This window comes from Xenopus laevis, chromosome 7L, assembly GCF_017654675.1.
Source record: "Xenopus laevis strain J_2021 chromosome 7L, Xenopus_laevis_v10.1, whole genome shotgun sequence".
Lineage (NCBI taxonomy): Eukaryota > Metazoa > Chordata > Amphibia > Anura > Pipidae > Xenopus > Xenopus laevis.
Genome location: NC_054383.1, coordinates 83,031,047 through 83,056,741, shown reverse-complemented (window position 1 = coordinate 83,056,741; position 25,695 = coordinate 83,031,047). Strand labels below are relative to the sequence as shown.

General features: G+C 38.5%; 1 protein-coding gene across 1 annotated transcript in view; it reads right to left on the bottom strand.

The window, feature by feature from the left end:
* Positions 1-4,966: 4,966 nt before the first annotated feature.
* Positions 4,967-25,695, bottom strand: part of LOC121395543 (small integral membrane protein 35-like) — a 30,166-nt gene continuing 9,437 nt past the window's right edge. The window contains exons 2-4 of the mRNA XM_041569263.1: positions 6,281-6,391; positions 6,076-6,109; positions 4,967-5,211 (exon numbers count right to left, since the gene is read on the bottom strand). Of these exons, the coding sequence (XP_041425197.1) occupies positions 5,094-5,211; positions 6,076-6,109; positions 6,281-6,389 (261 nt within the window). The 5' untranslated portion in view covers positions 6,390-6,391 and the 3' untranslated portion in view covers positions 4,967-5,093. The remainder of the gene's footprint in view (positions 5,212-6,075; positions 6,110-6,280; positions 6,392-25,695) is intronic.

Below are 25,695 nucleotides of genomic sequence, written 5' to 3'. Positions count from 1 at the left end.
CAGAGAATTGCCCAGTGGGCCAGTGTAGCAAAATCCACCAAAAGTCGTTCCTTGTTTCTACCATGGAGCAATAAACACAACTACGCAGTTGGCACTATCTATGTCTAATCTCTTGAGAGTGGACCCTAGGTGTCAGGTTCTTTGGTAAGCAGAGACCTAGTCCAACACTGAACACATGCCCCACCCACTCACAAGCGTTATGCACAACTGCTGTAGTCCTGTAGCCCATAAGAATCACCAGAATCAAGTTTATGATGGGCTTCTGCAATCAGAATACTAAAAGAAAATATATGAGTGGTTGCTATGAATAACAGGGCTAGAGAAAACCCTTCTTGTCCTGTATAGAAGTAGTATACTGTATATCGCTAGTTATGACATGAAGAAATCATAATATTGAACAAAAAGCTTATTTCTTTTGTATCCACATTACTGAAATATTATTTCAAAAACTGTTACTTTTGAAACTCTCTGCCCATGATGTAAGTGTTATAATGGCAGCTAGAGTTACAGTTTATAAATAAATGCTGTGGTCTGTCTCTTTCCTGTGATACGCAAATAAGCTGTCAGTTTCCATATCACGTAGGAGCAGTTTTCCAGCACGTCTCACAGTTTGTGACAGTATTCATGGAAAATCAGCTTTTTGGCAAATGTTTTCTGCCAGATGTTAAGTAGGTGTGTGCAATGCAACCTTTGGGGTTTTATTTTCAGGTGAATTTGATGTGATTTCTGTGGTGTATTATCCACAAGACTACACAAACAAGCTACACAAACAAGCTGAATGTCACAGTAAATGAAACACTAGATTTATCGTCTATCAGTTTATATGAAAGGACAAGTAAGATAGGCACAACAGAGAAAGAAACTTTTTTTTTTAAATTGAAATGCCATTTGTTATACCCAGTGCCTTTTACCTATTAGTTCACACTACTGGGTAAATTTATCAAAGAGTGAAGTTCCGCCACTAGAGTGAAATTCCGCAGCTCTCAATTCATTTCTATGGGATTTTGAAAGGCGTATTTATCAATGGGTGAAAGTGAAAGTTCACCCTTTGATAAATACGCCTATAAAAATCCCATAGAAATGAATGGAGAGTGGCGGAATTTCACTCTAGTGGCGGAACTTCACTATTAACTTCACTCTTTGATATATATACCCCTACATGTGTTTAGACTGCAAGGGGCCGATTCACAAAGGGTCGAATATCGAGGGTTAATTAACCCTCGATATTCAACTGGGAATTAAAATCTTTCGACTTCGAATATCGAAGTCGAAGGATTTCAGCGCAATTAGTGCGATCGATTATTCCTTCGATCGAACGAAAAAATCCTTCGAATCAAACGATTCAAAGGATTTAAATCCAACGATCGAAGGAATATCCTTCGATCAAAAAAACTAAGGAAAGCCTATGGGAGTCGAAGTTTTTTCTTAAAGGGACAGTACTTCGACTATCGAATGGTCGAATAGTCGAACGATTTTTAGTCGAAGTCGTAGTCGAAGGTCATAGTAGCCCATTCGATTGTCGAAGTAGCCCAAAAAACACTTCGAAATTCAAAGTTTTTTTACTTCGAATCCTTCACTCGAAGTTAGTGAATCGGCCCCTGGGCCAGTGTCAAAAGCTGTTGTGGATCACTTCAATGACAGTTAAGTCAGCAGGCATCTTTATGGGTGTATGACCAATGCAACTTCACTGGAGGTCCATTTGGAATGGGAGCACCAAAACATTCCATTTTTTCCTTATAGTAAACCTGATAATACTATATACTGGCCTGTGTGTATGGACTGTATGGAAATATAAAAAACAACTGTAGGAAATGGCCTTTGGGCACCATTTTTAAGATACATTCCATGTGCCATATGGTGTAAGGGTTTAAAATGTCTAGAACCCTAAGAAACATTGGTGTAACTAATCAAGGACAGGCATAACAAAGGTGCAACCTTTATGCAGTAGTACAGCACAGAATGCTTTACTACTATGGTTTATGCATATACTGCAATGGGGTCTCTTATGTTAATCCTGTGGAATGTCTTTATATCTGTCCAACAAGTTAGAATCAACAGCATACACATTCTCCAGATAGACGTAGAAGCACCAGAGAAAAAGGCTCTGCTTAATGTAGGATGAACCAACGTGCATTTGTCAGAGAAAGGAAAACACTACTTTCCATCTAATATATACTGTTGTTTGTGGAGTTTCTGCAGAAATTCAGTGCAGCGTATATTTGTCTCTAACTTACGAGAAATGATGATAGATAAAGAAATGCTTCTGTTACGTTAATATCGTGTCATTTCTTCAATGGATAGTATTCTGTCATTTTCTATGTTATCTACGGGTTTTCCTAATGTAAAAATAAACAGCCAAGGGTGTAATTATTTACTGTTTTAATTGCTTTATTTCTCCAAAGATTCTTGAAAGGTATTAGTTGCTCAGTCTGAAGTTTTAAGCATGAAATTATGCAACAGAAAAATGACTGTAAATCCCCATATAACCTTCCATGGCTCCCATCAGGGGGGACAGGGGGGAGAGTTGTAGGGGGCCCAAGGGTAAGGGGGGCCCTGCCATGTCACACTTTCTTGATTAGCCGGGCCCCCCTGCTTTCTGAGAGCTGTTGACTTCGGGAAGGCAGGGCGGGAGCACAAGGGGAGGTATCTTCTGTCCATTACTTCCCCTTATTGGTCACTAAGCTTAAGTCCCGATTGAGCTTCTCAGGGATTGGATAGCTGAGGTTTGAACTTCTCCTCCAGCTCATCCAATCACCATGCAGCTTTACCAGGACTTTAAATTCTGTGACCAATAAGGGAAGAAAATGTTGTCACTGGAAGAATATGCAGCCACCTGTGCTCCCCTCCTCCCTTCTGTAGTTGGCAGTTCACTGACAGCAGGTGGGCCACACTAATGAAGTAAGTGTAACATGGCAGGTCCCCCCTAAAGGTAACCCTTTGTGGTCCCTGTTGTGTGGTGGGGCCCTGGGCACCAAATTTGTTTTTAAACTTCTGGGGGTGCAAGTTTTTTTACATGGACGTTTAAGGGGGGTCCTGGCCACCAATCTTCTTATAACGTGGGGGGGGGCCTGGCCACCAATTTTTTTTCCCCATATGGGGTCCTAGCCACCAATATTTTTTAATGGGGGGCCCTGACCACAAATGTTTTTTTTAATGGGGGGGCCCTGACCACCAATATTTTTTTATTTTTTTATTAACATGTGGGAACCATAGCCACCAATGTTTTTTTTTAGTGGACCTGTGGGGTGGGGAGGGTGGACCTGTAGGTGGGGGTTGTGGTCGGCGCAGCCCCGGAGGCTCAGGAAATTTTTTCATATGGGGCCCTGCAATTTCTGATGGCGGGGGGATGGTCTGACAGGGAAGATGGCAAGATATCATTGGGGGTAGAAGATTTTGAAACAGCTCCACCATACTTTTCTTATTTCTTAAAAGCCTTTAATTGTGCATAGGGGCATCACAGCAACGTTTCAGGCCTTGCAGCCTTTTATCAAGCTTACTGACAAACAATAAAAACAGCTATTTATAGTCTATAACACCACCTAGTGGTCATTGATGTGTATACTTTTATTACAAAACAATCAAAGTCAAAGTGTAACAAGTCAGTACAAAGTGTCTTTTACAATGTTGATCCAAAATGCTATATAGTAGTTGGTTCACTCTATGAGCATGCTTAATAAAATGGCCAGCCACTGCTTGTTCCTTTTTTCCTGTATTAATTCCAGATTTATGTTCCCTGATGCGTTCACGGATCACTCTCTTGGTTTGGCCCACATATGCAAGCCTGGGCTTGCATATGTGGGCCAAACCAAGAGAACTACTATATAGAGAAATATTTTGGATCAGAAAATTGGAAACTTTAGAGCCATGGGGATTGAATAAAGAATACGATTTGAGTCCTATTTTTAGATAATTCTTTATCCCCTTTTTAAATTAAATTATTTAATATTAATATTCTCTGTAATATTAACTTTCTTTATATCTTTATTTTTTATATATTTTTTATTTTTTATATATATTTGTTGTTCACCTTAAGATTTCCACTATCTGTTTGCAACATTGTAAAAGACACTTTGTACTGACTTGTTACACTTTGACTTTGATTGTTTTGTAAGTAAAATTATACACATCAATGACCACTAGGTGGTGTTATAGACTATAAATAGCTGTTTTTATTGTTTGTCAGTAAGCTTTATAAAAGGCTGCAAGGCCAGAAACGTTGCTGTGATGCCCCTATGCACAATTAAAGGCTTTTAAGAAATAAGAATAGTATGGTGATGCTGTTTCAAAATCTTATACCCATGATGATTCCAATGGAATGTGGTCATTGAAGTTAGGTGCACTGCCTTCACAGAGGTTGATCATTATTGTGCTGACTACTTGCTACTACAAGATATCATTGTCTGCATGACCAGCAGAATAGCACCATAAATGGTACTCTTCATAAGAGGGACTACCTCCTGGTATTTTGTTTGGCTGTACAGAGAGAAACCAAACTCAGTGTTAATATATGTACAGTAACAAATGCCCTAAAATGTAGGGCACAAGTTTCTGCATGTCAACCCTCCTTTCATTTCTGTTAAGCAAATAGAAATACATACTTCTATTTTTCTTGATTTAACAAAGGACTTTCTTTAGAAATCATTAAACAACAAACCACCTGGGGATGTGGTCAAGCAGATAAGGAGTCAGGCCTAACTGAAGAGGGATGTGATTTAGACCCGGACTGGCAATCTGTGAGTACTGACAAATGCCAGAGGGGCTGCTGTAAGATGCTATGACTGTTGAGTTGGCTGGTAGGGGCTAGCCTCTGTGTACTTGAAATGCCAGGGCCTATTTTGACTCACAGTCCAGACCTGATGCGATAAGTCCAAAACATAAGATAGCAGCAAACAACAAGAAAACTGGCAATAACAACACCACTAAAGGTGCTTAAAGGTGGCACAGAAAGACACAATACACACACCTATCACAGGCATTATCCTTTACTAAGAAAGCAGGACATTTGTGCAGTTTGTTTAAAGCAAGAATGGCTTGGGTTGATGAAGAGTTGAGATATTAGAAAGTAACCGTCATACTTATAATATCCATACCAATCAGACTTCACTGTCTTGGAACTGGGAGTAGTGGTATAGAGACAGGGTGTCCGGAGCATTCATTGATCCACTGACAGTGAAGGGTGGTGATATCTCCAGGTCCATTGACTTCAGCTGTCTGAAAAAATTTGGCAGAGGGGGTAAGTAAAGTACACGTTCTTACAGCACTGTGGGTCTTCATCTCGGAAGTAAAGAAGGAGATACTTTGTGACTGTGCTTGCAGCAGTGTATGTAGTAGTAAAGGGCTACAAAAGCAGTTCAGCACATGAATACAAAATAAAGAAAATGTGAAATTAAAAGATGTGACCAAGGGATTGGTGGAAAATCATAGAAAATCCCCAGCAGCAGCATTATTCTTGACTTCCACGACTACAACTTAACTAGTGGGTTGGGTAGATAGATGATAGATAGAGTATAGATAGATAGATAGATAGATAGATACCCCACTTTCTTTGCATTAAAGTGGAGGTCTAAATAAAATAGGATAAGTGCAATCCCCTTGACCCATGACCTCCTTATTTTCCACTTTCCAGTGAATGTCAGAAGCAGTACCACAATGTCGCCTACCATTTGGGGACCCCTTGACATTGTCATCAAAGAGCCTTATCTTCTTTTGACCCCCAACTTCACATATTAGGTATATATTTCATAAAACATCTCCCTATTTGAAAAATGAACCTTGTCATATGAAGTCCCTATTGATGAATTTGGTCTCTCTACTTACACAAGCGAAAATGCTACAGCAGACAACGGGAGAAGAATGGACCCCAGATCACTACCATTCCTTGAACTATATGTGGTCTTAATTTTTCAGATGTCTGTTGCAAGGAAATACAATTATAAACAGGGTGTGTTTGCATGCACAGTTGCCTTTCTTGTTTCTTGAATGTGTAACTGTATCTTATGATTTTTTAGTTTTGTTGAAAATAAAGATCTTCAAAGCCAAATTGTACTAAAAATGGTTTTGGAGGATGTAACTCACCTGACATTATATAGATTGAAAACAAGACTTTTCTCTGAAAATGAAAAGAATAATATATTTATTAATCTTTAAAATAGGTCTTAGGCAGGGATAATTTAGAAAATGGCAAAGCAGTCATTTGTCTGAGAGAACCCCTCTATCCCCACCCCTTTTTTTCTCCCTCACCTATTGTATTTACTCAAACCCCCTTTTCTAAGAATCTTACCTTGCCAGCAGCGCCCACTTTGGTACCAACGTATCAGGATGTAGAGAGCTGTAGCACTAAGCATGACAGTTAGACTACTGCCCAGAACAATACCAAGTGCATCCGCCATGGCTGTAAAAGAAAGGGCAAGAGGGTTAATGTTTTTTTAATAGGTTTGCTTACCTTCTATTGAAGTGAGTTGGCAGTGATTTCTGTACATACTAAGTTTACCAGGCCTAAAGAAGTTGCACTTTCAATAAATGCATGTCGCTGGCTAATTCGCTGGAGTAATTCAGAAATGTCTCCTGCATAGGATGTTATAACTTGCTTGACTTCTCTGCATTTATTTATCTGCCAGCCACATAGGTTCAGCCACCATCTTGTATTTGGTTCCATGAGAGACAGATAGAGAAAGATTAAATAAATGCATTTTTATCCTTCTTTAAGGTAGGGCCTGTCTTGGCCAGGCACAAATGTCTCTGGTACAATTACTGTAACATTAATGTCTTTCTGGTTAATTTTAAACTTAATAAGGTTATTAAGTCAAGCGTTACAGTATAATTATTGCAACTCAGAAAGTCCAGTTTCTTTAGAATTGGCACCACTGGATATTGTCTATCATAACCTAAATAAATAAAAACTTTAATAACACTTAAGATTATCCATTTAAATAAAAAATATTTGCATTTCAGAAAAAGCGGGTCGTTGTGTAGGCAAGTGCTCACATTACATGCATTACATGAATGGAGGGTTCACATCACATTCAAATGCAGATCAAGTCAGTCTGTTGTTTTCACTTGTGGTTGGCAAGGCAGAAGGGTTATTTTTAATAGCACGGGGCACTCCCATGTTAATAACACACTAACAAACACATCAAAACAGTATTCACAACAATGAGTAGGATTATTTTAGCCTCCTTAATAATGAAATTCCCAGAAGAAAAATGTATCACATGATTTAATAAAATTAATATGATTTTGGCAAATTGGTTATAGGATTTAATCACAAGCAATGCAACAATTAAATTTTTATTTATTGCTAAGGTATGAGATCCCCCTATCTGGAAACCCATTGCGAGAAAGCTCTGAATTAAGGGAAGGGAATTTCCCAGTTTAAGAATAGGCTATTTTTTTAAATTATTTCCTTTTTCTGTAATAATAAAACAGTACCTTTTACTTGAGCCTAACTAAGCTGCACAAATCCACATGGGGCAAAACAATCCTATTGGGTTTATTTCATGTTTACATTTTTTTTGCAGATGTAAGGTTACAAATTATGGAAAGATTGCCTATGTAGAAAACCCCAGGTCCCAAGCATTTTGGATAATAGATTGTACACCGGTAGTACAGAAAACCCTCAAAAGGCACTCTGCTTAAGGTCTGGAAAGTTAAAAGAAAATTTGCTATAGGTGTAATGAACATTTCCATAAAAATGTCTTGGTGCCTGAAAATGTTGATGATGCTGTTGTCACTTTTGACTTATAGTCAAAAATCAAAATATAAAGAGGAAATCTCACTAAGAAGGCTAAGGAAAGTTAATTTATAAAGATACTGTATTATTAGCACCTCGGAGTTATGTGACCTGTATAAAAGCACTCTGCCTGTGGCCTCGTGCTTTTATATGGTCACATAACTCCTCGGTGACTGATAATATCTTAATAAATTACAGTAGGGGGTACATTATTCACTATATAATTACTATATGGAATTTGGTTTATCTGACTTGGTAGGTAGAGAACTCTATTGCACTTAAAAAGGATGCACCAGCCTAAAAGCATAATGTACTGTGAATTATACTGAGATGCTGGCAGCTGAGCAGGACTGAACATAATAAAGGCAGCAACTAACAAGCCAGGAAGGAAGTGCTGATTCTCAATATTACTAATCTCAGAATCGGCAGTATCTGCAATAGAACACAGATGTACGAAACCGCAGAAACAGCAACAAGATTAATATGATACAATATATATATACTGTCTATGGCTGAAATGCAAAAAACATCATGCCACAATGCACATACATTATGTTCACTTAAGTAACAGATATTCAGATATCTATATTCAAAAATGCTGGGCAAGCTCCTGGTTTAACCAGCACTCTGCACACGTTGGGCTCTATATAATCACTAAAGACCAGTAACTGTAGAGAGCACTACTTTAAAAATGACATTTCAATAAGCTGTTAATGTAGGGAATGTTAGAAAGTCAGATTTGACAGATGCAAAAGACAAATATGTCAAATATGCCAAGGAAACTCAGCCCAGTCTGATTTTCCTGGCTTTATTTCGCTGCATTTCTTTTAATGCATAATTTTGTTTTTTAAATGGAATATCTTGTTCTGTCTCAGTGTTGTCACATCACATCTGTTGTAAACCTGGTGTGAAAACGTTGTGGCTTTTATATTACTTTCTTAAAGGAGACGGAAAGTATTTAATACTTGGGGTGCCAAAAGTTGGGCATCTCCAATTGGTTGTAATTACTTATCTGACACTCCAGGCTGCTACTCATATCAGCAGAAAACTGCACTGGCCCTGGGTTCTGCCAGTGATTCAATCTCTTGGGGGTGCCTAACTTTTGGCAACCCCAAGCATAAAAGCACTTTCCTTCTCATTTAAGAGACTATTCATAAGCCTGACTCAACATTGTTCCAAAATGACACACAATATGCAATACTCCAGTAGATGGCAGTAAAACCAAATAAAAGATCATAATAAATAAAAATGTAATCTCAAAATGTCAGATTGTTAATCAAATATATTCACTAAAGGGTGAAACTTACTGTTTCTTAAAAGTAGGGAATAGCAGCCTTTTTACGAAGAATGCATGTTCTTTGAAATGGTAGATTCAGTTATTTTCAACCACCAACATTTTAAATGACCAATATATATGGTATATTTTGGGTACATGAATAGTTATTATATATTACATTTTGGGGGTTATTTACTAAACTCGGAATGCAAAAATTACGAAAAATTTGTGATCAGAGTTTTTTTTCAGAAAATATTGAAATAAATTACCCCCTTTGTATTCAATTTTTTCTGCGTCCCCTATTAATAACATGCCATTTTTTTATTATGCATCCCCCAGTGAATTCAAATGCTACATTTAAAGCAGTGCCACAATGCCACCTAACATGTAGTTCCCAGGCTTTTGGCCCTAGCACAGACTTAAAGGCATCCTGTCACAGGAAAACGTGTTTTATTCAAAACACATCAGTTAATAGTGCTGATTCAGCAGAATTTTGTACTGAAATCCAATTTTCAGAAAAGCAAACAGATTTTTTAATATTTCATTTTGAAATCTGACGTGGGGTTTGACATGTTGTTAGTTTACCAGGTGCCCTTCAGTCGTATGACTTGTGCTCTGATAAACTTTAGTAACAGCAGCAGTCCATTAGCAGAACAATGGTAATACTAGAGAGGTACATTTCCTGAAGAAAATGTGAGTGGTGCTTGCCGTGGCAAAACTCAGGCCCAAATCTGATTGGCTGTTGTTGCCCCGCCCCTTTTTTTCCTAATTGTGAACCACAGTCACTCAGTGACTAACATACCAAAGTTTGGGAATGCTGTCATTTAATGTGTAAAAATGGCAGCATTTCTATTTTTTTCTATTGAAAATCAATGAATGAAATTTGATTGGTTGTTGGTGGCTCCGCCCACTTTTTCTAAACTTGAAGTGGAAACCCCCAGCGACCACATTTGTGATATTCAAGGTCCCTGACATCAATACTGAGAGAATGGCAGCCTTCTTAATTTTTCCCATTAAAACCAATCAAAGAAATCTGATTGGTTGGTTTTGGCTCCACCCACTTTTCTTAATTTTAATCCCAGTCCCCCAGTGACCAACTGTGCCAACTTTGAGGACCCTGCCATTAACCGTCTAAGAGCGGCAGCAGTTTAAAATTTTCCTATTTAATTGAATGGCTGAAATTTGATTGGCTGTTGTAGACTCCGCCCACTTTTTGTAAATTTTGGCTGCAGTCACCCAGTGACCCACGGTGCCAAGTTTGGGAGCTCTGGCTTTATTACTGTGAGAATTACAGCTGTTTACATTTTCTCATTGAAGTCAATAGGGAAAATCTGATTGGTTGTTTGCGGCTCCGCTCACTTTTTTGGGTCCCCAAAATAGGACAGAAAAGTCACAACACCCCATTCCCGAATAAGCTGAACGGTTTGACACCTCATTCATGGGTCTGCGACAAACTAATTATTCGATAAATTCCCCATTATAAGTCAATGGGGCAAATTTGGGGACCTCTCCTGCCCCGGGGGTAAAACTTATACCCTCGTGTGGGGTATCATCTGACACAGGTCGCAAACCTCTTCAAATGTGGTAAATTTAACGTTTCTACAAGATTCCCTCTCTGCGCTAGAATCCGTCAAAAGTTGGCCTCAATGTTAATCTATGGGACTTTTCGGGGTGGTTAATTGCCCCCGCAAGGGGCAATTAACCACCCACCCCTTAGAAAAGTCATACCACCCCATTCCCGATTAAGCCGCACGATTTGACACCTCATTCATGGGTCTAGGACAAACGGTGCGGGACTAGTTACGCGCCAAACTTTCATACGGAAGAAGAATAAAAATAAGTTTGCAAGATAACAGTAGTGATGCTTTGCTTCGCAAGCACCACTAAATAAAAATAAGTTTGCAAGATAACAGTAGTGATGCTTTGCTTCGCAAGCACCACTAAATAAGTTTGCAAGATAACAGTAGTGATGCTTTGCTTCGCAAGCACCACTAATAAAAATAAGTTTGCAAGATAACAGTAGTGATGCTTTGCTTCGCAAGCACCACTAAATAAGTTTGCAAGATAACAGTAGTGATGCTTTGCTTCGCAAGCACCACTAATAAAAATAAGTTTGCAAGATAACAGTAGTGATGCTTTGCTTCGCAAGCACCACTAATAACAAGATAACAGCTCCCTGACACAAGATAACAGCTCAGTGGTAGATATGAAAAAGCACTCAATAGTAAAAATTCAAGTCCAACCACAAATCCTCCAGATACACTGGGGCAAATTCACTAACCTGCGAAGTTGCGCTATCGCAGGCTTCGCCGCACTTCGCCAGGCGAAGTTTCACCTGGGCGCCACTAATTCACTAAAATCCGAAGTTGCACTCAGGGAGCCGAACGGTAGCAAAGTTGCGCTAGCGTTAATTCATCAAGCAAAGTGAAGTTACGCTAACGATGCCTAATTTGCATACAGCGCCAAGTTAAAGTTGAATGGACGTATATGTAGCAGCAAATACATTACACTACACAAGCCTGGGAAACCTTCATAAAATAAAATAGAGTTGTTATTTTGCCCTATACATGTGCCCACTGTATAGTTTAGGTGCCATTTGTAAGGAAATGTAGGGGGGAAGGAGGGTACCCCCAAAAAAAAATTTTTGTAAAGTTGAATGGACGTATATGTATATTTATGCCAGCGCCCGTTAGTAAATCGGCGAAGTAACGAAATGACGTCACGCTGGCGAATTTGCGCTAACATTAGCCACTTTGCGCTTTAGTGAATTTGCCCCACTGAGTAGGCGAAACAGTAGCTTATCTGAAAGCAGTTCCATCATGAAGTGCTGGCTCTTTCTGAAAGCACAGAATCAGACACAGGATGGCTTGGGATGGCTGACTACACACCAATATTATAGCTAAAACAATACACTTGTTGGCTCAGGAATAAAATGTTATTTAATAGAGTAAATTTTTTGCAGTGTAAACAGTATAAGTTAGCAATAAAAACGACACCATAAACATAACCACAGAATCCCTTTAAGACTAATGCATTTGCTGTATGCTAGATTAAAATTGTAGTATATATTTATAGTATATATAGACATTTTAGTATAGTGCATGTAGTCAAGTATAGACTTGTTAAATTTGTTGGGTAATGCATAGTGCTGGGCAAATTTCTCCCATTCGTGATACGCGAGTCAATTTTGTAAGAGTGACGATTTTGACGTGAGTGACTTTACGGATGTGCGTCCAAAATTTTGACGCATGCAAATTTTCACACGGAAATTCGCAGCGAATTCACGCTAGGCAGATTTATTTGCCCATCACTAGTAGTACATTTAGCAACTGAATTTACTGGGGGGGGTTTAACATATTGACTCCCCCAAGTATAATATGTCACAACTGCTACTCATTTACCTTTGTCCTTTAAAAAAAAAGTGTTTTTAAGAATACTTGTGAGTTCTTATCTCAGAAACAATAGGGATGATTTACAAAGACGGGGGGAGCAATTGCAAGAGTACTAAGGAGCAGAAGAGCTCATTCAGGCAGCACCTCTTCCATCGATCTGACTGCATTCTGCATCTTGGAATAAAACCTCCAGTGTGAGATACAGACCGTTGAATCAGGGGGTCGGCAGGAAGATTGGGTCCCATGAAATCCCTTAGAATCAAGTTAAGCACATATAAGCTAAGCACATCATATAAATCATATATACACTAAGCACATCAACATGTTATCTCACCACAGGTGTTCTGCCATACTGTACCAGCATCTCAGTGGTGCCTCCAAAGGAATTTCTACAATACCCAGGGTCCTCCATCATATAAAATGTAACCAGAAAACTATCCCACACTACATTTTCCAGGGATATCCCACAACAAGGATGGTTAATACGACCATCAACACTCATATTAGTCAACTACAATGAGCAACAAATCTCCTGCTCTGACAAGAACCCAGGGCCGGATTTACATAGTGGGTGCTCCTAGACCCACTGCCGTTCTTTGCCCCTGTCCCCTCCCCTTTATTTGTGCAAATTTTCATCATCTGGTCTGGAGCAATGGGGATTGGCACATGGGAAAATTTAAAAAACTATTGTATCTCCAGCGCATTCCCCTGTATTTTTGAACAAGTGTGGTTGGGCAGCATGCCGCCCCCCTAAAGTCCTGCCGCCCTAGGCCAGGGCCTAAATGGCCTTTCCACAAATCCGACCTGCAAGAACCCTATATTTATAGTGCTGTATATGTGCAAAGAAAGTTATTACTTTATAAGATAAGAAATATCTCTTCCAATGAACATTACAGAATCCCATAATATTTCTTAAAATAAGTATCATGTTTGGATTAATGCAAATGGGTATGTGGATATAAGTGACTGGTTTTGGTTGGTCAGACAAGATGCTTCTCTTTCATGGATAAGGATAATGTATACTGCTGTGATGTCACAGGACTTTAAAGACATCAAAAGTTTATTGTTCAAGCAAGCAAAGAAGTACCTTATATGCAGAACTGAAGTGGGAGGAAGAAGATTAGTCTGTTAAAGTTACTAACCACGCCAAACATATTTGCAATTGTTATTAAATCCCTATAATATCACATAATGTTTATTACTAATTCAATTATAATGTCTGCTACTGTTACAGAAACTATAAAAGCACCCGCATACCTCTTAATTCTTATTTTGGAGAAACAGTTTCAATGTTTACACCCAAAAAGTAAAAAGTAGATTGGGTATTGTGTATGTGACCTTAAGTATCGATGGCATTGCCCAAGTCACTCAATGTATGTCTCCCATCAAAAAACACTTTAGGCCAGTGGCTCCTAAACTGTGGGGCTGCACGCCCTGGACGGCTTGGGGCACTGGTATTGAGTGTTTAACCTAAAAACTAGTTAAGGTGAGAATTGCGGACAATGGTCATTTGCTCTTCTAGATACACCTGAAAGCCAAGTTTAGAGTTCACTTAGGGGCACATTTACTATTGGTCGAATATCGAGGGTTAATTAACCCTCGATATTCGACTATCGAAGTAAAATCCTTCGACTTCGAATATTGAAGTCGAAGGATTGAGGATTTACCGCAATTCGAAGGAAAAATCGTTCGATCGAATGATTAAATCTAACGATTCGAAGGATTTTAATTCATCGATCAAACGATTTTCCTTTAATCAGAAATTGCCTAGAAAGCCTATGGGGACCTTCCCCATAAGCTAACATTGGTGCTCGGTAGGTTTTAGGTGGTGAAGTAGATGGTCGAAGTTTTTTTTAAAGAGACAGTACTTCGACTATCGAATGGTCAAATAGTCTAAAGATTTTTAGTTTGAATCTTCGATTCGAAGTTGAATTCAAAGGTCGAAGTAGCCAATTCGATGGTCGAAGTAGCCAAAAAAAAACTTCGAAATTCAAAGTTTTTTTCATTCGAATCTTTCACTCGAGCATAGTAAATGTGCCCCTTACAGGGTCGGACTGGGGGGGGCCGGGGCCCACCGGGACTAATGTCCAGGAGCCCCTCCGACCCCCTGCCTCCCTACTATGACTGGCCGAGCACACTTGCCTGCATGTAGGCGCCTCTCCTCAGTGAAAGGTGCCGCGCACACGCGCAAATGGCGCTGCGCAGCACATAAAAAATATTTTTTTCTTTCAAGTACGATCGGGAAGGGGGACTGGCCCGGCGGGGGCCCATTCGGGGTCGGAGCCCACCGGGTTTTTTCCCGGTATCCCGCCGGGCCAGTCCGACACTGGCCCCTTAGAGTGAGATTTGTGAATATGTACAGTGTTTGTTGTCTTTAATATTTTTAAAAATCATAATTGAATTACAGATACATCAAAATTTTCGTACTGCACTTGATAAGGGGGGCCCTGGCCCAAAGATGGACATTCAAGTTGGTCTTGAACTGACAAAATCTGACAAGCAAAGTTCCAGAGCATGATCGCTTATATAAGTAGTTAAGTAAACTTAAGTAAACTTTATCTCATAAACAATAACTGCATAATGTATATTGTATTTGTAATAAAAGAGTATACCACTTTTTAAATGAATGATTGCCATTTTTTTTAAAAAAAGGCTTGTTTTAAAAATGATTCCATATCACACATCAATCAAACTACAGTCCTTTTTGCTGTTGCAGGCATTTGAGGGGCAACTGTGAAAAAGTGGTACTGCGGTTAATAATATTTTTTTGCAATATTTTTAGTTTTAAAACATTTGCTCATCGCTATTATCAGCTGGAGGAGCTCACTAAATTTTCACTTTAAAGGAAAATTATTTTAGAATTAGCAATACAGATATGGAACCTGTTATACAGAATGCTGGGGACCTGGGGTTTTCTGGATAAGGGATCTTTCCAAAATTTGGATCACCATGCCTAAATTCTTCTAGAAAATCATTTAAACATTAAATAAACCCAATAGGATTGTTTTGCCTCCAGCAAGCATTAATTATATCTTAGTTGAGATCAAGTATAAGGTACTGATTTATTATTAAAAAGAATAAAAAAAATAATTTAAAACAATTTGAATTATTTAATTATAATGACGTCTATGGAACTTGACCATGCCATAAATTCAGAGCTTTTTGGATAACGGGTTTCCAGATAATGGATCCCATACCTGTACTACCTTTATATCTTACAAGAATAACTAGAAATAAGGGTTTTTTTTAATGCCAGAACTGTATCCTGATATGGACATGGACTTTATTTGATCCACAGATTTTTTGAGGTTCAACTTTTTGGTCAGCTATTCAGCAGTCTAGACCAAACAGGCTCAACGTGTGGACCCTAAATTACACACAATAATTTCGTTTTATTGGCCAATTTAGTTTTTAATTCAGTCCTGAAATATGCATATGTGCTTGAATGTGTGGCCATTGACCCACATTAGGCTTGTGCCAAGATTTTGCATTTTCCACTGAAATCAGCCGAGTGTGTTTGTGCTGGAGCCATCCCAATGGTTCCGGGTGCTTAAAGAAGCCTGAAGAAGTATGATTTTGCCATACCCCTGTCAAGAGTGCGCGATGGCCCCTGTCAGTAGCACCCAATGGTTATCCCGTCTCGGGAGGCTTCGTGTCCAAGATTGGCGGGACCCATGTGGGATGACACCGGCGCTTTGACCAGCGCGATCCTGATCCCTTTCTGGTTACCGCAAACTTGGACTTTAACCCGAGGCTTCCTCTTTGGTCTGGACTTCTCCACTGGGAGCCGTTAGACAACCCCCCCCCCAGCTGACACTAGCCTTAGATGAACCTCTGGATGAAACCGTTTATGATCCCTGTGTTTGTCATTAATACTAGAAAACCTATGAATCAGGCCATCCTGCAGGACACACCTTTTCTCATCTACTGAAAGGTAATTTGAAAAACACAGAGGAGTCATATCAAAAAGAAACCATAAACTCATGAACTCACAAAACAGTGGCTTATAAAAGACAATGATTGTATGATTCATTGTAACAGAATTTAATACCCTGACACCAATTACGTTCCTCCTCTGTTATGGCTATGCCTGCATTCATCCAATGAATTTCCCTGTCCCATACTTGGGTCACACTTAGTCACTGCCAGTTCCTAGTAGAACTCTAACATACTAACCTCACCTTACACTCAGTTCTGCCGTTCCAAATGACTAAGGAAACTCTATAAAGTTTTGAAGTATTAGCTTTGTATATAATTAGTATCCCAAATAGTCCTCTTGCTTGGATGTCTAATTCATTTATTATAAGAAATGCTCAGAGCTGAATACAGGACACTGTAAGTACAATAGAAATAAAAGTGCACATATGTAAAACTTTAACTTTATCATGATGTTGTCTTTGTTCCGATTGAATCATGCTACAATGAACTGATTTTTTTGTATTTTCACAAATCCTGTGAGTGGCGTGTGCTCTACAACTTGGCACTCAGATAAAAACAGATGGTGTGTGCCTTCTGTGCTAAGATATATATAATACTTTGAGAAAGGCTAGAGTGCTAGCCGAAACTTTGGCATTTTTTTTGCTGAATAAACACCACTTTTAGTGATGGGCGAATTTATTCGCCAGGCGCGAATTTGCATCGAATTTGCGCGATTTGCCGCCAGCGAATAAATTCGCAAAACGCCAGCGATAATTCGCCTGAAAAAATTCGCCGGCGTCGAAAAAACGGACGCCGGCGTATAATCGGGCTCCGGCGTAAAAAAAACGCGGATTTTCTGCAGTTTCGCGAATTTCGCACGAAATTCGCAAATTTTTCATTGAAGCGAAACGGCGCAAATTCACCCATCACTAACCACTTTTCATCTTGGACAAGTCCTGTGAGTACATGCCTTATTTGGGACAGCTATCTTTTCATTTGCATATTGCACCCAGGCACACTGAACCCATAGACATGTTGTGGGCATTGTGTCGGCTTCCAACAAGCAATATGTATATATATAGCCTCCTTGCAAGTCCGCACACGTCAATTGTCCGCTACTTCCGGTGCAGTGTGTAGATTGTAGTATACAGCATTCCAAGGTTACACGCAGACCGTGTTAGAAGTCAATAATTTATTTATTAGCATATGTGATACAATGCATCCGCATCAACGTTTTGGTTCATGGTCTTGAACCTTGGTTTTCAAGACCATGAACCGAAATGTCGATGCGGATGCATTGTATGTAAATTATTGACTTCTAACACGGTCTGCGTGTAACCTTGGAATGATATATATATACCCCCCCTTTAAACTAGTGGTGTTCCTATGCTTTTAAAATTGGGCGTTTGTTTTGGGAATATCTCTCCTTTAAAAGCCTGATTGCTGGCTGGGGAGGATTTAGCCCTCAGTGAAAAAACAGCGTTCAATGGACATTGATTACAGGTAATGCTAAAATGCACCTAAAATATAAAACAAGTTAGGGACCGCCATTCGGGGTTTACCTTGACGTGGTATGGTGGCTTATCAATTTTATGATCATAACTTTGTAACAAAATAACCCCTGTTTTGGGTACATATGCAATAGCATTTATTATACTTATATATATATACTTTAAAGCCTTTAGAGTGCTCCCACAACCCCCCTGTTTTGAGATTATATATATATATATATATATATATATACACACACACAAAAGGAAGAGTACTCACTTGATTCTGAAATCAAACAGGAATTTTCCTAGTCAAACTGAATCCAGCATGCATCAGCAATTCAGAATGCCTAGTCATGCAAAACAGCATTACTGGTTGTTGACAATAAATAAAGGGAACACCAGAAAGACATAAACGGGATAAAATAATAAAAAGTCTTAGGTTTGCTCACATCTAGTACCCCATAGCAATCAAACAGCTGGACCATAGAGAATGCCTGCTGATTGGTTACTATGGGTTACTAGACAAGTAGCAAACTTAAGTTCATTTTTTTACATTACCTCCTATAGATCTCAAACAATGTGCGTCTTATAAATGTCAGAGTTACCCTTTAATGCTAAAGCTAACAAGGAGGATTTCTAAGCTGCAGTGCATGCTTGGTTGAGTTTGAGGCTTTAATTACATTACCCAATGATCTTAACTGAACTTCCCCTTTAAACTTCTTCCTTTTTATATACTTCTAAGTTCTAAGTTAAAGCAACACTGTAAACACCATAATACTGTATTACCACTTTTAACCTCACCCTGCAGTTGACAAAGTTTTAAAAACAGTGATGTTTTTCAGGTTCATAGCTGCACAACAATTCAACATGAGTTGCTGTTAATGACATTTGTTATTAGCTATTGCCAGCTACAGTTCAGCACTGTAGTTACCCTTATAATACATATTTACCCTTGCCACAGTAAAGGTAACTATGATTAACATTATTATTTTGTCCCATGTCATAACCTTGTAAACTAAGGTTACTGTCTTGAGTTGGAATAACCTCTGAAGAGCTACAATCCTATAAACATGGCTTTTACCCTCACAAACCAATCTGTTGAAATAGTAATTTATTCTTATGAAATATCTGTAATGTTATTTTTTCTATTACTATAGTATTCTATTACTGACAGTATAACAAACAATGGAAGTTCTGGTATAAAGCATTAGAGTAACAGATGATATCATCATGATTGCACAGCAGCACCAGTGCCGGGAATTTTATTGTGGCTTTGTTTATATCAGTGCATAGATATTCCACATTTCCTGTTTTCTGACTATTGTACTTGAATTATTTTCTTCTAGTTGCATCCCATGTACAGCTATTTCTGCAACAGAAACCAGAGAGGAGATCAAAAGAATGTGAAATGTGCCAAGTAGTCCTGTATGACTCACTGCTCACCAGACTTGTTCTGCAGCTAACTGGCTGATCACATATATGAAGCAATACATAATAGTGTCAAGCATGTCATTATTACAAGCTCACATGATTAAAAAAAAATAAATCAGGATAAAACAGAAGCTAACACCCAAACAAGTTACAGTCAGTTCCTAAACTAAAAGGTATGGGACCTGGGGTTTTATGGATTTCTGTAATTTGGATCTTCATACCTAAACTCTACTAGAAAATCAAGTAAACATTAAATAAACCCAATAGGCTGGTTTTGTTTCCAATAAGTTTAATTATATTTTAGTTTGGATCAAGTACAAGGTACTGATTTATTAATGAAGAAAAAAACAAAATCATTTTTAAAAATTTGGATTATTTGGATAAAATGGAGCCTATGTGAGATGGCATTCTGGTAATTCGGATGTTTTCTAGATAATACATTTTGGATAACGGATCCCATACCTGTACTAGATAATAAATAAAGTGATCAGTTCATTTATTTAGTTATTAAAATTAGGGCACTGCCGGAACAGGACTAAACAGGTGACTAAGAATTGTCTTAACTGGTACATGTTCTAGTTAAACCAAAGCAGTGCCATGCAAATGATGGCTGGGTCTAGACCATTATTACCTCATAGATCCAGTAAATAGAAAAGCTGATATCAGTAGACAAAGACAGTTAAATAATATTCTGAGGATATTTTTCTGACCTTTAATGATCAGGTCCCCACCTTGAATATAGGGTACAATTTTGTAATGTTCCACAGCTGAAATAGAAAATACGTATAGAAGAGCAACCTGGTTAAATAAGGGATCTTATTATAAACCATGGAAACTTGACAAACGTCATTTGCTCACCATGTAAACACAGTCGTTTGCAAAGACCGTGCACAAATATATAAAGAATAAGTCAATATGCATATTTGTTTTAACAGTTTTCCTTATGATCCTGCAGTTAACAAAAGACTTTCATTGAGACTAGAGACATTCAGGTTTTAGCAGGTTTTTTTACCATAAAGGCAGATAGGTTGTGGAGTTCAGATGTAATTCAGTTTATTTTGAAAGGTGTGAGAATGCAACTTTCCATTATTTGTGAAATCTTGACAGCATCACTATACCGAGTTCTGTCCACTGCATGCGCCACCTAGCGGCAGAATTTATTTTTTTAAACACTTACCGGTAATTTATATTTGTAAATGAAAGAAAAGTGTTGTTAGTAATACATTTCATTGCACTGCTTACTCACAGATGTGTACTTTATTGTTCGTTTTATTAATTAGAAACTGTGGAGTGAAAGAAATTGCCAAATTTAACAAGCAGGTTATAATCTGTGTAATGGGTTTTTTTGTTGTTGTAAAACAACAACAGTTCATAATAAAAAGCCGTGTAAGTGCTGCTCACACCAATGCTGTGCAATCTGAGCTGCATGGGGAGCTGAGGATAAAGCTAAGGACTACTGACCTTAATTGAATAGTTTGTTATTTCATGCTTTAGTGCTGTTTAGCATTCTTAAGGTTCCTAGCTCCAAAGAAAAAGATATGCGAGTGCTCCTATTTCCTGGCATTAACCAGCAAATGAATCTCAAGTGTATTATTACTCAACTGATATGGCATACCAGCAGCTCGTTCCTTTTTTTTTTTAATAGAATAGACTTTTCAGAAACTAAAAGTGATTCTGACGCGTTTCACTCAATGATAGAATCATAGTGTCTGAAAGAACAGGTAATTACAGGGCTAGGGTATGGGGTCTGTTAAAATAAAGATAAAAAAAACCATTTCAGTCTTTCTTTGTTAGTGATATGAAAACAATTCCTATTGTTAGTAGACATGCACCATGACTTAGACCAGCGGTTTCCAAACTCTGGAGCTGACTCCGATGAGGGAGCTCAGAGAAGCAGGTGAGGGGGGCCCAGTTGGATTTGGGGAAGATGCCTAAAACCCCAGCTTGAAGGTCAATTTGGATGATATTTTGGATGTAAATTTCTTTGATGTTCTTGGAACTATAACTGATAACAGGGGTGCTTACTGTATACTGTATATATGTAACATTGTTTTAAACTAAAGGGAGCCCTGACCAAGTGTTGGACCTCATAATGGGGCATTGGAAAAGTCTAAAAATAAGACATTGACTTTGGTTTAAATGACAAACTACCATACTAGATGGCTGGCTAGGGTTGCCACCTTTTGTTTGAAAACATATCACCTAGAACAGGAGAAGAGAATGTGGTGGTGATGTCAGCGATGGGGGTAGGGCAACAAGAGATGGGGACATGATAAAGGGGTAGATTGTGTGGCAGGGTTATAGAACAGCTGTGGGGGCAGATCAGGGATGGGCCAGGGGAGGAACAACTAGGGATTACAAATTTACCAGCAAATACAGAGCTACAAAATTTGTAATACAGAACCTACCCTTGGTTGGTGTTTTACCTAGGCTGGTGAAATGCCAGCCAGGTTGCAACCATACAGCTAGGGGATGCCCTGAATGTAAACATGTCATAAAGGATAGCAGTTATCACAGCCTCAAGTTTAACGGGCATTCTGGGTGAATCACTTGAGGTGGTAGACCATAAAGCAAAAACTTAATTGGGAACCCCTGGTATACAGAAACCAAAAACAACCTCACAGTTTCATAGATATGTGGGGGCAATACAGAATTACAGACCTGAATAGGGCAGGGCTTACACAGAACTGTGAATTGCAAAAGCAGGTAGAGTGGGATGTGACTGTAGTGGCTAAAACAAGTGATATAAAATGTTCGTATTTTTCATTGATCAAAGTTAGGAGACATATAAGAAGAGATAATGAGCTCCTTTCTCCTCCCACAATTATTCTCCCACAAGTACTCCCCATCATGCAGTGACACAATTAATAACAGCACTAATGCTCTTTGGGAAAGGGGTGGAGCTGACCAGAGCTGAGCAGAGGCATAATGTCATGGGCTGGGTGGATTGGGGGTGTGGCATAAAACATCCTGATGGTTTTATTTTTCAAATTCTTAATGTAATGTGGCAAAATTTATGGATTGACTGCATATATATATATATATATATGTATTATGATTTATTATTATGATTATTCATATAGCTCCATCATTTTCCTCAGTGTTTTACAAAATAAAGAGATACAAATACAAAACCAAATGGCTAACATATATAAACAAACATTTTCCAAAAGTGATTTACAGTTAAAATTGGACTGACATAAAATATCTCAAGGCACCATTTAACTAAATGGTTCCCTTTCTCCCTCTAGCCAGAATAGCATGCTTACAAAGGCAATCTCCACAAGGGCGTAGATATTGCTTTAAAGGACCAGTAAATAACCATCAAAAAATTAAGTTGTTTTAAAGTAATAAAAATATAATGCAGTGTTGCCCTTCACTACTAAAATTGCTGTGTTTGCTTCAAAAACACTACTATTTTTTATATAAATAAGCCGCTGTGTAGCCATGGGGGCAGACATTCAAAGGAGAAAAGGCTCAGGTTACACAGCAGATAAGCTCTGTAGAACATAATGGTATTATCTGTGATCTACTAATTAACCTGTGCCATATAGCCTTTTTTCAATTTTTGCCATTGCTACTCAGCAGCTTGTTTATATGAACTATAGTAGCGTTTCTGAAGCAAACTGATCAGTTTTACCAGTGCAAGGCAACACTACATGATATTTTCATTACTTTAAAACAATTTCATTTTTTGGTGTAACTGTTCCTTTAAAGAATCAGGGACACCTCTACATTTAATAATGTTGTTAGGCTTGCAATTATTGCACTAGACACAGCCCTTAGTTTAGTTCCACGTCTCAAGTAACACAGCAAACCAAGATTTCCAGGCTTTAAAAATAGATGAGTGCAGATGAGGTCATTATTTGCTATGTCTAGTCAGAGGTCTTCAGGGCAGCTGGCATTTCTGTAGCTAGAATTACAAGCCATCAATGTAGAGTCCAATCTTTAACAGCTGCTTAAATGTAGTTCACATGTATAACTTGCAATGTGAAAAAATATATCTTAGGGCTCTTCCCTGATAAATAGTTATTGTACATTTTCTCTTCAGTATATTCATATTTTGCTAAACAGTCACATGCTTACACTGCTACTCCCCAGTTAAGCAGCAGTACTAGCATGCTACTAGTATTTGTGGTGGGGCGAATCTGATCAGTTTCGATGTAGCTTTTGTTAAAATTCTATGGGCGTAATTTTTACAAAAAAAAATTTCCCTCATCACTGGAGAGACATACAGGGGGAATGTAATAAAAATCGCTAACGAAAAAACTATTCGCAATGCGAAAAGTTATGCCTTTGCACGAACAAATTTTGCTTTGTGCGAATTTAATATAGCTTTTGCGAGCCCGGAAACAGTTTAGTGACCACTTCCGACAGTGAAAGACCGTTTGCGAATTTTATAGTTTGCGCCAATGCGCAGTCAATGTAATAAAACTTACTGAAAAAGTCGTTATGTTTGCTCCAAAAGATTACGACACCTTCAAGCACTTATTAGTGTGCAATTAAAATCCGCAATGCGCAATTAAAATTCGCAATGCAATAACAGTTTAAGGAACAATATTACATTGCGAGATGTGGATTTTTAGTCTTATTGGTGCGAATTGTTTTGCTATTTGTGACTTTTATTACATTCCCCTGATAATCTTTCACTGAACAGTTCAATATAATCTAGCCAATTGTACCATATGTGTGAGCTCACAAAGACACATCCCAAGGATCCATCAGGAAAATACAGTACAGGTATTGGATCCCTTATCCAGAAACCCGATATCCTGAAAGCTCAGAATTGCGGAATGGCTGTCTCCCATAGACTCAATTTAATCCAAATAATCCAAATTTTTAAAAATGGTTTCCTTTTTCGCTTTAATAATAAAACAGTAGCTTGTACTTTATCCCAACTAAGATATAATTAATCCTTATTGGAAGCAAAATCAGTCTATTGGGTTTATTTAATGTTTACATTAATTTCTAGTAGACTTAAGGCATGAAGACCCAAATTACGGAAAGATCCGTTATCCGGAAAACGCCAGGTCCAGAGCATTCTGGATAACAGGTCCCATACCTGTACCTTATGTGCCTCTTATGTGGGGAGAGGGACTGACCTCTACCCATTCTTTATATCTTCATATCTAGAACCTCTTTGCATGAGGCCAGATTTACTGTACTTTAGTTTTAGAAAACTGTCAAATGTTACAATTGGGTAGTTACTGATTATTTATACAATTAAAACTCATAGGGCAGAGACACACGCTGCTATTTTGGGAGATTAGTCGCCCAGCGACAAATCGCTTCTTCTTCAGGCGACTCATCTCCCCAAACTGCCTTCCTGCCAGCTAGAATGTAAATCACCGGCGGGATAGCACTTGGAATGCTTTGTTTTCCGAAGCCGCCCAAAGTTGCCTCACTAGGAAACTCCGGTCTATCCCCTTGGAGCATTTTTCATGCTTGTGTTGCTCCCCGACAGTGGCTCACAGGTTAAAGGGATACTGTCATGGGAAAAAAATTTTTTTTAAAAATGAATCAGTTAATAGTGCTGCTCCAGCAGAATTCTGCACTGAAATCCATTTCTCAAAAGAACAAACAGATTTTTTTATATTCAATTTTGAAATCTGACATGGGGCTAGACATATTGTCAATTTCCCAGCTACCCCAAGTCATATGAGTTGTGCTCTGATAAACTTCAATCACTCTTTACTGCTGTACTGCAAGTTGGAGTGATATCACCTCCCTCCCTCCCTTCCCCCCCCCCACCCCCCAGCAGCCAAACAAAAGAACAATGGGAAGGTAACCAGATAGCAGCTCCCTAACACAAGATAACAGCTGCCTGGTAGATCTAAGAACAGCACTCAATAGTAAAAACCCATGTCCCACTGAGACACATTCAGTTACATTGAGACAGTAAAACAGCAGCCTGCCAGAAAGCATTTCTCTCCTAAAGTGCAGGCACAAGTCACATGACCAGGGGCAGCTGGGAAATTGACAAAATGTCTAGCCCCATGTCAGATTTCAAAATTGAATCTAAAAAAATCTGTTTGCTCTTTTGAGAAATGGATTTCAGTGCAGAAGTCTGCTGGAGTAGCACTATTAACTTATGTGTTTCGAAAAAAACATGTTTTCTGATGACAGGATTCCTTTAAAAAGGTTGGGGAACCTTGCACTAAGGGCTCACTTAGCCTAAATGCATACAGGAGGGCAGTTTGCATTAAATCAAGCAGCAAGTATTAAAAGTCATTTTGCCCTCTAGTTCTCCATATAAATTGATGAAATACTTAATTACACATGGAAAACAAAGAACCAATGAGAATTCTGCCAAAAATGAGTTAAAGATGTTAGAGAATCCAACAATGAAAATGCTAATTATCAGCAAGGTCAGGCATCTTGCTGTCATCTTACATACAGAACATTATTATGCCCTTTGGTTTCATTATATTACACGGTAATAAAACATGAGGATAC